This window comes from Mastomys coucha, unplaced genomic scaffold, assembly GCF_008632895.1.
Source record: "Mastomys coucha isolate ucsf_1 unplaced genomic scaffold, UCSF_Mcou_1 pScaffold18, whole genome shotgun sequence".
NCBI lineage: Eukaryota > Metazoa > Chordata > Mammalia > Rodentia > Muridae > Mastomys > Mastomys coucha.
In genome coordinates, this window is record NW_022196900.1 from 34,329,543 (window position 1) to 34,342,497 (window position 12,955).

Consider the following 12,955-nt stretch of genomic DNA (forward strand, 5'->3'; position numbering starts at 1 on the left):
AAAAAAAAAATGTATGTTATAGAGACAGAAACCAACAGACTGAGAATATTTTAGGATTATTCTTTCCTTCAGAAAGAGAAGCTCATTCTGACGTTAGTTCACTGGCCTTTATTGATGGCATGGGAAGATCCTGGGGAAAGCTCTCCTGGGCTGGTTGCTGGGGAAGAATCCCTGAGCCTAGCCAAGGGCCACAGCAGATGGAGGGCTGCAGCTCGGAGCATAGCATCCACCACCAGGGGACACACAGAACACCCAGAACCAGCAAGACACAAGAATGTTCTGGTACACAAATGAATAGATTTTAATCTTTGCTACATTGCCTGCCAGCTTGGTGGCCTTGGGTAAGTCACTGAATTTCCTAGTTTATTGGTTTACCCACCTATGAAATGAGATTTTTATATTGCCTTGACCTACTTCTAAATTTTTTGGGGGGGGTTAAAAATGTAAAGTGGCATAAACATACACATAAGAGCAATGATCTCATTATTATCATTAATTTAGAACAGGGCAGCTAGATCTGGGCATTAGGTCAATAGAGTACTTGCTGTGGCCTGTGGTGCAAACCACAACACTGTAAAAATGGGGAGGTAGAGTCTGGAGGATACATTTGTGCTGAAATCCATTTGGACGGTATGCAAACACTACTTCCTTTGATTGTAGAGTGGTGAATGACTATCTTAAATGTCATTGTATTCATTCTGTCTTGACACCATTTTCATGTCCTGCATTTACCTGTCATCTGTTTACTATCTGGTTCTGTAATTTCACTTTGCTTATCTTTCAATACAAGCTAAGAAAATCATATTCAATATCATGCTAAGAAAAAAATCAGTACTCTAAAGTCCACATAAATTCTAATGTTAAAATCTACTTTAATTTGCCACAGCAAACCTTCTTCCTGCAACACAATTCTTAGCAACAGTTTCATTCAGATACAATTGAGCAGGAGTGGTGTATGAAACTGAGAATCATTTGTACAGAGTTTCTGGGTGAGATCTATAAGTGTAGAAACATAGCATAGGAATCAGTCCCTTCCATGACAAGGTTTGGGGTGTCCACCAAGGGTTCTATTCCAGAACCTGGATTCTGATAGAGTAGTTGTGAGGAGGTGAGAAAATTAAGAGTAAGGCTAAAGGAAATGTATTTGAATCATGGAGGCACTGCCCTCATGGATGGAGTCTATCTCTTGATGGTACTGAGTTCTTCTGTTAGAAACAAATTGTTAATTTTCTTTAGAATGCTGCTTCTTCACATTTACCTTTTGAACATTCCAGTTTGTCTTTCCACATTGTCTACCATGAGATAAGCCAACATATGGCTTTCAACAAGAGCTAAGACAATGACTACACAATGCTTTCAGTACTTTTCCAGTATCTAGACCTGCGATCTAAATAATTCATTTTACTTGTATACTACAACCATTCCGTATTTGTTATAGTACCCCCAAATTGACTAGAACACCTCATTATATGAGGAGGAAGGACAGAGGTGAAATCAACTTGAACCTTGACAATTCTCAGAAAAGTGTTTGGTACACTGGGACCTTCTTGTATAGACCCAACCTTAAACTATTACTTGTAAAACAAATCTCTTTGTGATGCTATACATTCACTAATGTTGAAAATGTGGCATAAAAAAAAGTACTAGACAAGGAACTGATTCCTCGGTTTGCCCTTTTGTTTTTATTTAATTTTATTTTCTGAGCATTTCATACATGGGTATATTAAACCATTTTCACCCCTCTCTCCACTCTAACTCCTTTCATATATGTGTGTATTTCATATATATGTAAAAATGTATATATATTGCATATATACATACATAGTGTGTATTTACAAAAATCTACATAAATGTAATGTAGACACATACAAACATGCATATAAATATACACATGCATACATATAAAGATATATTTTTTTCTAGTTCATTTAATGTTACTTGTATGTACATGTGTTTGGGGCTGATTTATTTAGTATTAGATAACCTGCCGGTGTTGGGGGAACTCTCTAGAGAAAATTGGTTCTCCCTCTCTCAGCAGCCATTGATTGCCAGTATCTATTCATGTAGGGATGGAGCCTTGTAAAATTTCCTTTATGCACACTGGCATTTCAACTGATACTGCGCTTATGCAGAGCTTGTCCAGGCAATCACAATGCTGCAATTTTATGGACACAACTTCCCATTTATGACTAGAAGGCACCATCTTGCAGTAGGCACTCTGATCTTCTGACTCTTACAATCTTTGCATGTACACCTCTGCATTCTTCTGTATGCCCTAGGTATTGAGGCTGTATTGTAGATATACTAATTGGAGCTGGGCATACCATGGTAAATTGTTCCCTGCATTTTGATCAGTTGTGAGTCACTATAGTAGACACAACTGCTATAGAAAAGAAATATAAACTTTTTTTTGATTAGGGCTAAGAACTATACTTATCTGTAGGTAAAACTGTTTTAAAAAACTGATGAAAATTACACCATTTGGGGATGGTATAAAATGCCATTTAGGAAAATAGTAATAATAGGTTCCCCTCTAGGACATATGACATCACTAGCCATGAGTAGTTAGCTAGGTTTACAGTGCCAGACATAAATTCTCTCCTGTTAATCAGTCTTTAAGTACAATTAGACAGTTGTATACCCCTAAGATGAAAATTCCATAGTTGCCAAATTAGGAATATCTCACTAGATTATTTTCCTTGTTCACAGGCTTTAGGGCATGGTAGGATCATTGATTTTTTTTCCTCCTTGGCATTTCCTTTTCCCTTCTGATACTTTGACAGCTAGACCTCCAGGAGGAGGCTTCCAGGTCAATTTCAACTCAGTCCCTCCAAATCTTGTGTCTGAAGTATGTTTGTCTGCTGCACTGGGATCTTGCCTTCAAGTTTTAGGAGACATCCAATTACCCTATATTTTTGTGTGTATTTTGAGCTGTCCTACACAGAGGTGTTGATCACACATCTGATCAGTAATTAGAAGAGAGACTATCTATGCCTGGTTCTAGGGTTTTGTCAGATAACCTAGGACCTTTATAGAGGAGAGAGAGCATTACTCCTTTTAATCAAGTTATATGATATCACTGAATCTCAATTTCTCTTATCAGTACAAATATAATATTTATCCTACCTGACTTATAGATACTCCGTGAAAACTGAAAGATGAGCAGTGTGTATAAATCAGTATGTAAAATGAACTGGCTCTTCAGATTTTGTTCTATTATGTACTCATTCTTAGCTATTTTTCCAATGAGCAGTTGCTTCAAATGAGCGGCATGTCAGTGTTCCTCTTTGTAACCTTTCCAAATAGGTAAATTGGGAAAATTTTTAGTCTAAAGGAAATAGAAGATACAGTGTATTTAAGTTTCTATAGTAAAATACCACAGACTGGGTAGTTTGTACACACTATTTTATTCCTCACAGTTCTAAAGAATGGAAAGCCTGTGACTGAAACACTGAAAGATGTCTTGTGAGGGCTTTTCCATAAGCAGAAATGCTTGCTTGTCTGACACTGAAGGAAGGGAAAAGTTCTATTTGTTTTTCATGTATTTAGAGTGTGGGAGGCAAGTGCATACATGCACTCCTTATAGGATGTGCTGCAACATAATAGCACAACTTAAGAAGTGGTTCCTTGGGCTGGTGAGATGGCTCAATGTGTAAGAGCACTGACTGCTCTTCCGAAGGTCCTGAGTTCAAATCCCAGCAACCACATGGTGGCTCACAAACACCTGTAATGAGATCTGATAGTCTCTTCTGATGCATCTGAAGACAGTTACAGTGCACTTATCAGTAATAATAAATAAATCTTTGGGCCTGAGCAAACAGGGCTGACTGGGGCCAAGCGAGGCCAACTCCTCACTCGAGCAGAGGTTCTAAAGTCAATTCCCAACAACCAGATGAAGGCTCACAACTATCTATATAGCTACAGTGTGTACTCATATACATAAAATAAATAAATAAATCTTAAAAAAAAAAAAAAAGAAGTGGCTCCTTCCTTTCTCTAAAGGAACATGGGAACATGGGATTAAAAAAATCCAGCCATCAGGTATAATGGCAAGTGTTCTTACCTACTGAGCCACCCCATTGACCCTTGGAGTATACTGATAAGAATTCTAGATTATTCTTGAGGGCTCTCATAACTCAGTCATTTCCATATTCCCTGCCTCTTAGGTACCACCACAATGGAAATTATATATTTTCTCTTTTTTCGGAAAAATATTTTCAATAAATGGAATTTAAACAAAAAATAAATTTTAGACTGTAGAATTTTAAAATACGTGGGAAATATCCATTTATCCCATTAACTTTCTTTGCTCTTTCTTTTGAGTTATCAAGTTATCCTAAGGCTTGGAGCCATAGAATTTTGCAGAAAATTCTTTTGGGTTTATCTGAGTCCTGTACATACTGGAAAAATTGTGTTATTTGAAATCTGAGGTTTGTAGTGCCCTCAAGAGTCATCTACCTAATGCTAAGCATGTCCATCAGACATAGACCTTTACTACAATAAAGCAGTGTGAATCTGTATAGGAGCCAAGTTGCCCCCCTCTTATCTACTACTAAAATGGACTTATACTTGGGAAGCCAACCCTGGAAACCTCAGTCTGACGCAGAGCCAAGCAGTTGTTAGACAATTCAGTCATGAATGGAATATCAAAATGTTTAATATCTCCAAATGAAGACTGTTGGGAGGAAAATAGATAACACAGGATGTATTTCATAATATGTGTCTCAGATTTTCTTAAACAATGAAAATCTTACTTAGCTAATATTTTTAGTTTATAAGACCTAACAGTTTACCTCAGGTTAGGACCTGAAAAGCCTATAAGATGGTATAGATTGCAACACTGGGAGGTACTTAAGAACGGCCCATACTCTCATCCCAGTGTGGCTGATTAATACAATAAAAATTGCAGGCTGACCAAAGTATGAACATAATGAATTGTCAAAGAAGAAAGAGTAGTATATGAAAGGGAGGGAATAAAAGGAACAAACAGAGAAGACTTTGAGGAAGAGACATTTGACTCCATTTCAAAAGACTGGTTGATGTGGTTTGACAAGAAACTGGAGAAAGTTAAACACTTAATGGGTACCTTCAGGTCTTCACTTCCCTGTATGCTGGGGTTCACAGCTGGTCTTCCAGCTGTCAAACAATAGTTTTAATAAAATACCAACAGATTCCTGGCCCTCTGCTACTTTGCCATAGCTCCTGTTGTGTAGATGTCTTTCCAAAAGAGAACCAGAACTGGGTCTCATGGCTGTCTGGTGAGGAGGGCATGAATGGAAATCTTAGACACCAAATATCTGACAACATGAAGACAGCTCACAGTTACAGACCATCTGTGTCCTCTGTCTACACAGGCTTTGTGGTGGTGGTTCAATGGCTCTGAGCTACTGGCACTTATTGTTCTACCTGTCTGATTCAGTGCTAGTAGACTTTACAGTGTCTTTACCTGTGTCTACTTAAAAATTGTGTGTTGTCACCCAGCATATCTTTGTCTGATGACATCTGGGGAACTTTAATTTACAGAATTAAATATCTAATATAGACTCGAGTCAGAAATTTAATGACAAGGAGAGCTAGGTATCTAAAATGTCAGAGCATTTTTACTATTGGCATCAATCTCTTTATGTGTCCAGAAGTGGTTCTCATTTTAGGTAGCCACTGAGAAGGAGGGGTCACTCTTTGTAGCAGACACTACATTTCTTTGACTTATGTCTGTTTTTAGAGTCAACATTACTCAGAGTCGCAGCTTTCACTCCTTGAACAAACAGCTCATCATCAACATGGAACCTTTGCAGCCCCTGCTTCCTTCCCCCATTGAACAGGAAGAAGAACTTCCTATTGGTGAGGGTAAGTCCATCACTTTATTCTGAAAGTGAACTTGCTGAAGAATGTGACCATTTTGTGAATTCAAAATATTTCTAAAATTATGTATGAAAAATGTAATGGCAGCAGTTGGAGAAGGGACTAAAGGAGCTGAGGGGGTTTGCAGCCCCATGGGGAAAGCAACAGCGTCAACTGGCCAGACACACCGGAGGTCCCAGGGACTGTATCATCAATCAAAGAATACACATAAAGGGACTCATGGCTCAGGCCAATATGTGGTAGAGGGTGGCCTTGTTGGACATCAATGGGAAGAATGGCCCTTGGACCTGATGTTTTTCGACGCCCCAGTACAGGGAAATGCCAGGGCACAAAAATGGGGGTGGGTGGGTGGGTGGAGGAACACCCTCATAGAGACAGGGGGATGGGGAAGGGGAAAGGGGGTTTCTGAAGGTGAGACCAGGAAAGGGGGAAACATTTGAAATGTAAATAAAGAAAATATCCAATAAAAAAGAAAAAAGAAAGAAAAATGTAATGGTACAATATATGTACAGTTAAGCAAGACAATTTCTTTTAGTGGCTATTTGAAACTCAGTTATAATTCATTAAAATTAAAAGCCAGTCTCCCAGTCACGATAGCCAAATTCTAGTACTCAGTAGCCAGCAGTGGCTGATGGCCACTACATCCATCTGAAACTAAGAACATATTCATCAGTGCAGAACATCCTGATGGAAAGAATGATTTTTATACAACTAAATTGATTATAAACAATTCTCCCCAAGTACATCTACACGGATCCTCCTTTTGGGTCTCTTAATTCCCACACCTGTTGTTTCTACATATATTTGGATAGCTATCTAATCAGTTGGATCAGTTTGGCTTGGTTTAGCTTTGAGAAAAATCTCATGTATGCCAGGTTACTTTCAAATGCTGTATGTACCAAGAATGGCTTTGAACATTTCTTCCTGCCTCCAGCTCCTGAATCCTAGAATGACTAGCATGCACCACAATAGTGTTTTATGCAGTCATTGGGATCTAACCAATGCATGATAGGCAAGCACTCCATCCAGTGAGCTACACTCCCACCTTGAATGATAGTTTTGATGAAGGTTAAGTAGATTCTACTTCAATTCAAAAGTTCTAAAATTGTTGTTGCCATTTCTCATCCTCTTCATCCTCATCCTCCTTTCTTTTTTACTTCTGACTTATTTTTCATTTTCATTTGCCTTCTGCATATATTCTTTTTTTAAAAAAGATTTATTTATTTAATATTTGTCAGTATACTGTTATACCCTTTAGACACAGCAGAAGAGGGCACTGCATCCCATTATAGTTGGTTGTGAGCCACCATGTGGTTGCTGGGAATTGAACTCAGGACCCATAGAAGATTTGGTTCTAAAATCATATCTCACAATGGTGCTAGAGGAATTTAAGAAGAACATGAGTAACTCCCTTAAAGAGATCCAGGAGAACACAGGTAAAGAGGTACAAGCCCTTAAAGAGGAAACAAAAAAAGATCCCTTAAAGAATTACAGGAGATCACAAGTAAACAAGTAGAAATCCTTAAAAAGGAAACACAAAAATCTTTTAATGAATTACAGGAAAGCACAGACAGGTGAAGGAATTAAGGAAAATCATCCATTACCTAAAAATGGAAATAGAAACAGTTAAGAAATCAGAAAGAGAGACAATTCTGGAGTTATAAATCTTAGGAAAGAAGTCAGGAACGATAGATGCAAGCATTAACAACAGAATGCAAGAGACAGAAGAGAGAATCTCAGGGGCTGAAGACACCTTAGAAAACATTGACACAACAGTCAAAGAAAATGCAAAATGCAAAAAGTTCCTAACCCAAAACATCCAGGAAATCCAGGACACAATGAGAAGACCAAACCTACGGATAATAGGTGTAGAAGAGAGTGAAGACTCCCAATGTAATGGGCCAGTAAATATCTTCAACAAAATTATAGAAGACTCTTTAACCTAAAGAAAGAGATGCCCATGAACATACAAGAAGCCTAAAGAACTCCAAATAGTTTGGACCAGAAAAGAAATTCCTCCCGCCACATAATAGTCAAAACACCAAATGCACAAAACAAAGAAAGAATACTGAAAGCAGTAAGGGAAAAAGGTAAAGTAAAATATAAAGGCAGGCCTATCAGAATTACACCAGACTTCTCATCAGAGACTATGAAAGCTAGAAGATCCAGGGCAGATGTCATGCTGACCCTAAGAGAACACAAATGCCAGCCCAGCCTACAATATTCAGCAAAACTCTCAATTACCATAGATGGAGAAACCAAAATATTCCATGACAAAACCAAATTCACACAATATATTTCCACAAATCCAGCCCTTCAAAGGGTAATAAATGGAAAACTCCAACACAAGGAGGAGAACTACATCTCTGAAAAAGCAAAAATGTAATCTTCCAACAAAACTAAAAGAAGATAGCCACATGAACGGAATTCCAACACTAACAACAAAAATAACAGGAATCAACAATTACTTTTCCTTAATATCTATTAATATCAATGGACTCAATACCACAATCAAAAGACATAGACTTTCAGATTGGGTACGTAAACAGGACCCAACATTTTGTTGCATACAGAAACCCATCTCAGTGACAAAGACAAACACTACCTCAGAATAAAAGGCTGGAAAACAATCCTCCAAGCCAATGGTCCCAAGAAAAAAGCTGGAGTAGCCATTCTAATATCGAATAAAATTGACTTTCACCCTAAAGGGATCAAAAAACATAAGGAGGAACACTTCATATTCATCAAAGGTATGATCTACCAAGATGAACTCTCAATCCTGAATCTCTATGATCCAAATCAAAGGGCATCTACATTCATAAAAGAAACTTTACTAAAGCTCAAAGCACACATTGCACTGCACACAATAATAGTGGGAGATTTCAATAGCCCACTCTCTGCAATGGACAGATCATGTAAACATAAACTAAACAAAGACACACTGAGACTAACAGAAGTTATGAAGCAGATGGATTTAACAGATATCTATAGAACTTTTTATCCTAAAACAAAAGAATATAACTTCTTCTCAGCACCTCATGGTACCTTTTCCATAAATGACCATATAATTGGTCACAAATCAGGTCTCAACAGATACAAGAAGATTGAAATAATTCCTTGTATCCTATCAGATCACCATGGACTAAGGCTCTTCCTCAATAATAACATAAACAATAGAATGCCTACATACACGTGGAAGCTTAACAAAACTCTACTCAATGATAACTTGGTCAAGGAAGGAATAAAGAAAGAAATTAAAGACTTTCTAGAGTTTAATGAAAATGAAGCCACAACATACCCAAACTTATGGGACACAATGAAAGAAGTCCTAAGAGGAAAACTCATAGCTTTAAGTACCTCCAAAAAGAAACTGGAGAGAGCATACACCAACAATTAGAAGCACATCCGAAAGCTCTAGAACAAAAAGAAGCAAATTCACCCAAGAGGAGTCAAAGGCAGAAATTAATCAAACTCAGGGCTGAAATCAACCAAATAGAAACAAACAAACAAACAAAAACTATATAAAGAATCAACCAAACCATGAACTGGTTCTTTGAGAAAATAAACAAATTAGATAAAACCTTAGCCAGACTAACAAGAGGGTATAGAGACTGTATCCTAAATAAGAACATTAGAAATGAAAAGGGAGATATAACAACAGACACTGAGGAAATCCAAAAACTCATGAGATCCTACTACAAAAGCCTATACTCAACAAAACTGGAAAATCTGGATGAAATGGACAATTTTCTAGACAGATACCAGGTACCAAAGTTAAATCAAGATCAGATCAACTATCTAAACAGTCCCATATCTGCTAATGAAATAGAAACAGTCATTAATAGTCTCCCAACCAAAAAAAAAAGCCCAGGACCACATGGGTTTAGTGCAAAGTTTTATCAAACCTTCAAAGAAAAACTAATACCAATACTCCTCAAACTATTCCACAAAATTGAAACAGACGGTACTCTACCCATTTCATTCTATGAAGCCACAATTACTCTTATACATAAACTACACAAAGACCTAACAAAGAAAGAAAACTTCAGACCTAATTCCCTTATGAATATTGATGCAAAAATACTCAATAAAATTCCTGCAAACCGAATCAAAGAACACATCAAAACGATCATCCACCATGATCAAGTAGGCTTCATCCCAGGGATGCAGGGAGAGTTCAATATACGGAGATCCATCAACATATTTCACTATATAAACAAACTCAAAGAAAAAATATATGATCATCTCATTATATGCTGAGAAAGCATTTGACAAACTCCAACATCCCTTCATGATAAAAGTCTTGGAAAGATCAGGAATTCAAGGCCCATACTTAAACATAGTAAAAGCAATATATAAAAAACCAGTAGCCAACATCAAACTAAATGGAGGGAAACTTGAAACAATCCCACTAAAATCAGGGACTACACAAGGCTGACCACTCCATCCCTACCTATTCAATATTGTACCTGAAGTCCTAACCAGAGCAATTAGACAACAAAAGGAGATCAAAGGGATACGAATTGGAAAGGAAGAAGTCAAATATCACTATTTGCAAATGATATGATAGTATACTGAAGTGACCCCAAAAATTCCACCAGAGAGCTCCTAAACCTGAAAAACAACTTCAGCAAAGTAGCAGGATATAACTCAAGCAAATCAGAGGCCTTTTTCTACACAAAGGATAAACAGGCAGAGAAAGAAATTAGGAAAACAACACCCTTCACAATAGTTACAAATAACATAAAATACTATGGTGTAACTCTAACTAAGCAAGTAAAAGATCTATTTGACAAGAACTTCAAGTCTCTGAAGAAGGAAATTGAAGAAGATCTCAGAAGATGGAAAGATCTCCCATGCTCATGGATTGGCAGGATTAATATAGTAAAAATGACCATCTTGTTGAAGGCAATCTACAGATTCAATGCATTCCCCATCAAAATATCAACTCAATTCTTCACAGACCTAGAAAGAGCAATTTGCAAATTCATCTGGAATAAAAAAAGACCCAGGATAGCCAAACTATGCTCAACAATAAAGGAACCTCTGGTGAAGACCCAGAAATGAACCACACACCTATGGTCACTTGATCTTTGACAAAGGAACTAAAACCATCCCGTGGAAAAAATACAGCATTTAAAATAAATGGTGCTGGCTCAACTAGTCGTTAGCATGTAGAAGAATGCAAATCGATCTATTCCTATCTCCTTCTACAAAGCTCAAGTCCAAGTGGATCAGGGACCTCCACATCAAACCAGATATACTGAAACTAATGGAAAAGAAAGTGGATAAGAGTCTCGAGCACAAAGGCACAGGGGAAATTTTCCTGAACAGAACACCAATAGTTTATGCTCTAAGATCAAGAATTGACAAATGGGACCTTATAAAGTTGCAAAGCTTCTGTAAGGCAAAAGACACAGTCTATAGGACAAAACGGCAACTGACAAATTGGGAAAAGATCTTTACCAATCCTATATATGATAAAGGACTAATATCCAATGTATACAAAGAACTCAAGAAGTTAGACTCCAGAGAACCAAATAACCCCATTAAAAATTGGGGTACAGAGCTAAACAAAGAATTCTCAACTGATGAATACTGAATGGCTGAGAAGCACCTAAAAAAAATGTCCAACATCTTCAGTCATCAGGGAAACGCAAATCAAAACAACCCTGAGATTCTACTTCACACCAGTCAGATTGGCTAGATAAAAAACTCAGCTGACAGCAGATGCTGGAGAGGTTTTGGAGAAAGAGGAACACTCCTTCATTGCTGGTGGGATTACAAGCTGGTACAACCACTCTGGAAATCAGTTTGGTGGTTCCTCCGGAAATTGGACATAGTTCTACCGGAGGACCCAGCTATACCACTCCTGGGCATAAACCCAGAAAATGCTCCAACATGTAATAAGGACACATGCTCCAACATGTTTATTTATCCACATGCAGCCTTATTTATAATAGCCAGAAACTGGAAACAACCCAGATGTCCCTCAACAGACGAATGGATACAGATATTGTGGTACATCTACACAATGGAGTACTACTCAGCTATTAAAAACAATGAATTTATGAAATTCTTAGGGAAATGGATGGATCTGGAGAATATCATCCTGAGTGAGGTAACCCAATCACAAAATAACACACATGGTATGCACTCTCTGATAAGTGGTTATTAGCTCAGAAGTACGGAATGCACAAAGTACAATCCACAAACCACAAGAAACTCAAGAAGAAGGAAGACCAAAACGTGGACACTTCATTCCTTCTTAAACAGGGGAATAAAATACCCATGAAAGGAGTTGCAGAGACTAACTATGGAGCAGGGACTGAAGAAAGGGCACTCCAGCCTGATATAGCTGTCTCCTGAGAGGCTCTTACACTACACAACTAATACAGAAGTAGAGGCTCACAGCCATCCATTGAATGTAGTACAGGGTCCCCAATGAAGGAGTTAGAGAAAGGACCAACCGAAGGAGCTGAAGACTTTGCAGCCCCTTAGGATGAACAACTAGTACCCTCAGAGCTCTCAGGGACTAAACCACTAACCAAGGAGTATACATGTTGGGATTGATTGTTCTGGCAGCATGTGTATATCAGAGGATGGCCAAGGTGGTCATCAATGGGAGGAAAGGCCCTTGGCCCTGTGAAGGTTCTGTGCCCCAGTGTAGGGGAATGCCAGAACCAGTATGCGGGAGAGGAGGGGGTGGGGAGCAAGGGGAGGGGGAAGGGAACAGGGGTTTGTTTTGTTGCTGTTTTTTAGGTTTTATTTTTGGAGGTGAAACTGGGAAAGGAGAAATCATATGACATGTAAATAAAGAAAATATCTAATAAAAAAATAATCAAGGAATAAAAAAAAAGAAAGAAAGAAAAGAAAAGAAATCTAGAGTCATAATCCCACATGTAATTTGTCTTTTCTCCACAAGTCAGTCACATTGTTCTTACTCTTCTTCAATCAAATTTGGATAACCATGACCATTACAAAACTTAATTTCACTCAAAGAAGTATTCCAGGCACATGAAATGAAGCTGATAAATTATCCATGGAAGAGTGTGTCTGTGTGTGTGTGTGTGTGTGTGTGTGTGTGTGTGTG

General features: G+C 37.9%; 1 protein-coding gene across 3 annotated transcripts in view; it reads left to right on the top strand.

The window, feature by feature from the left end:
• The window catches only part of Frmd3 (FERM domain containing 3), a 191,370-nt gene that overhangs the window by 146,396 nt on the left and 32,019 nt on the right, over positions 1 to 12,955 (top strand). For all 3 annotated transcript variants that reach the window (XM_031377683.1, XM_031377682.1, XM_031377681.1), the window contains exon 13: positions 5,723 to 5,847. In XM_031377683.1, coding sequence (XP_031233543.1) covers positions 5,723 to 5,847 — 125 coding nt within the window. The remainder of the gene's footprint in view (positions 1 to 5,722; positions 5,848 to 12,955) is intronic.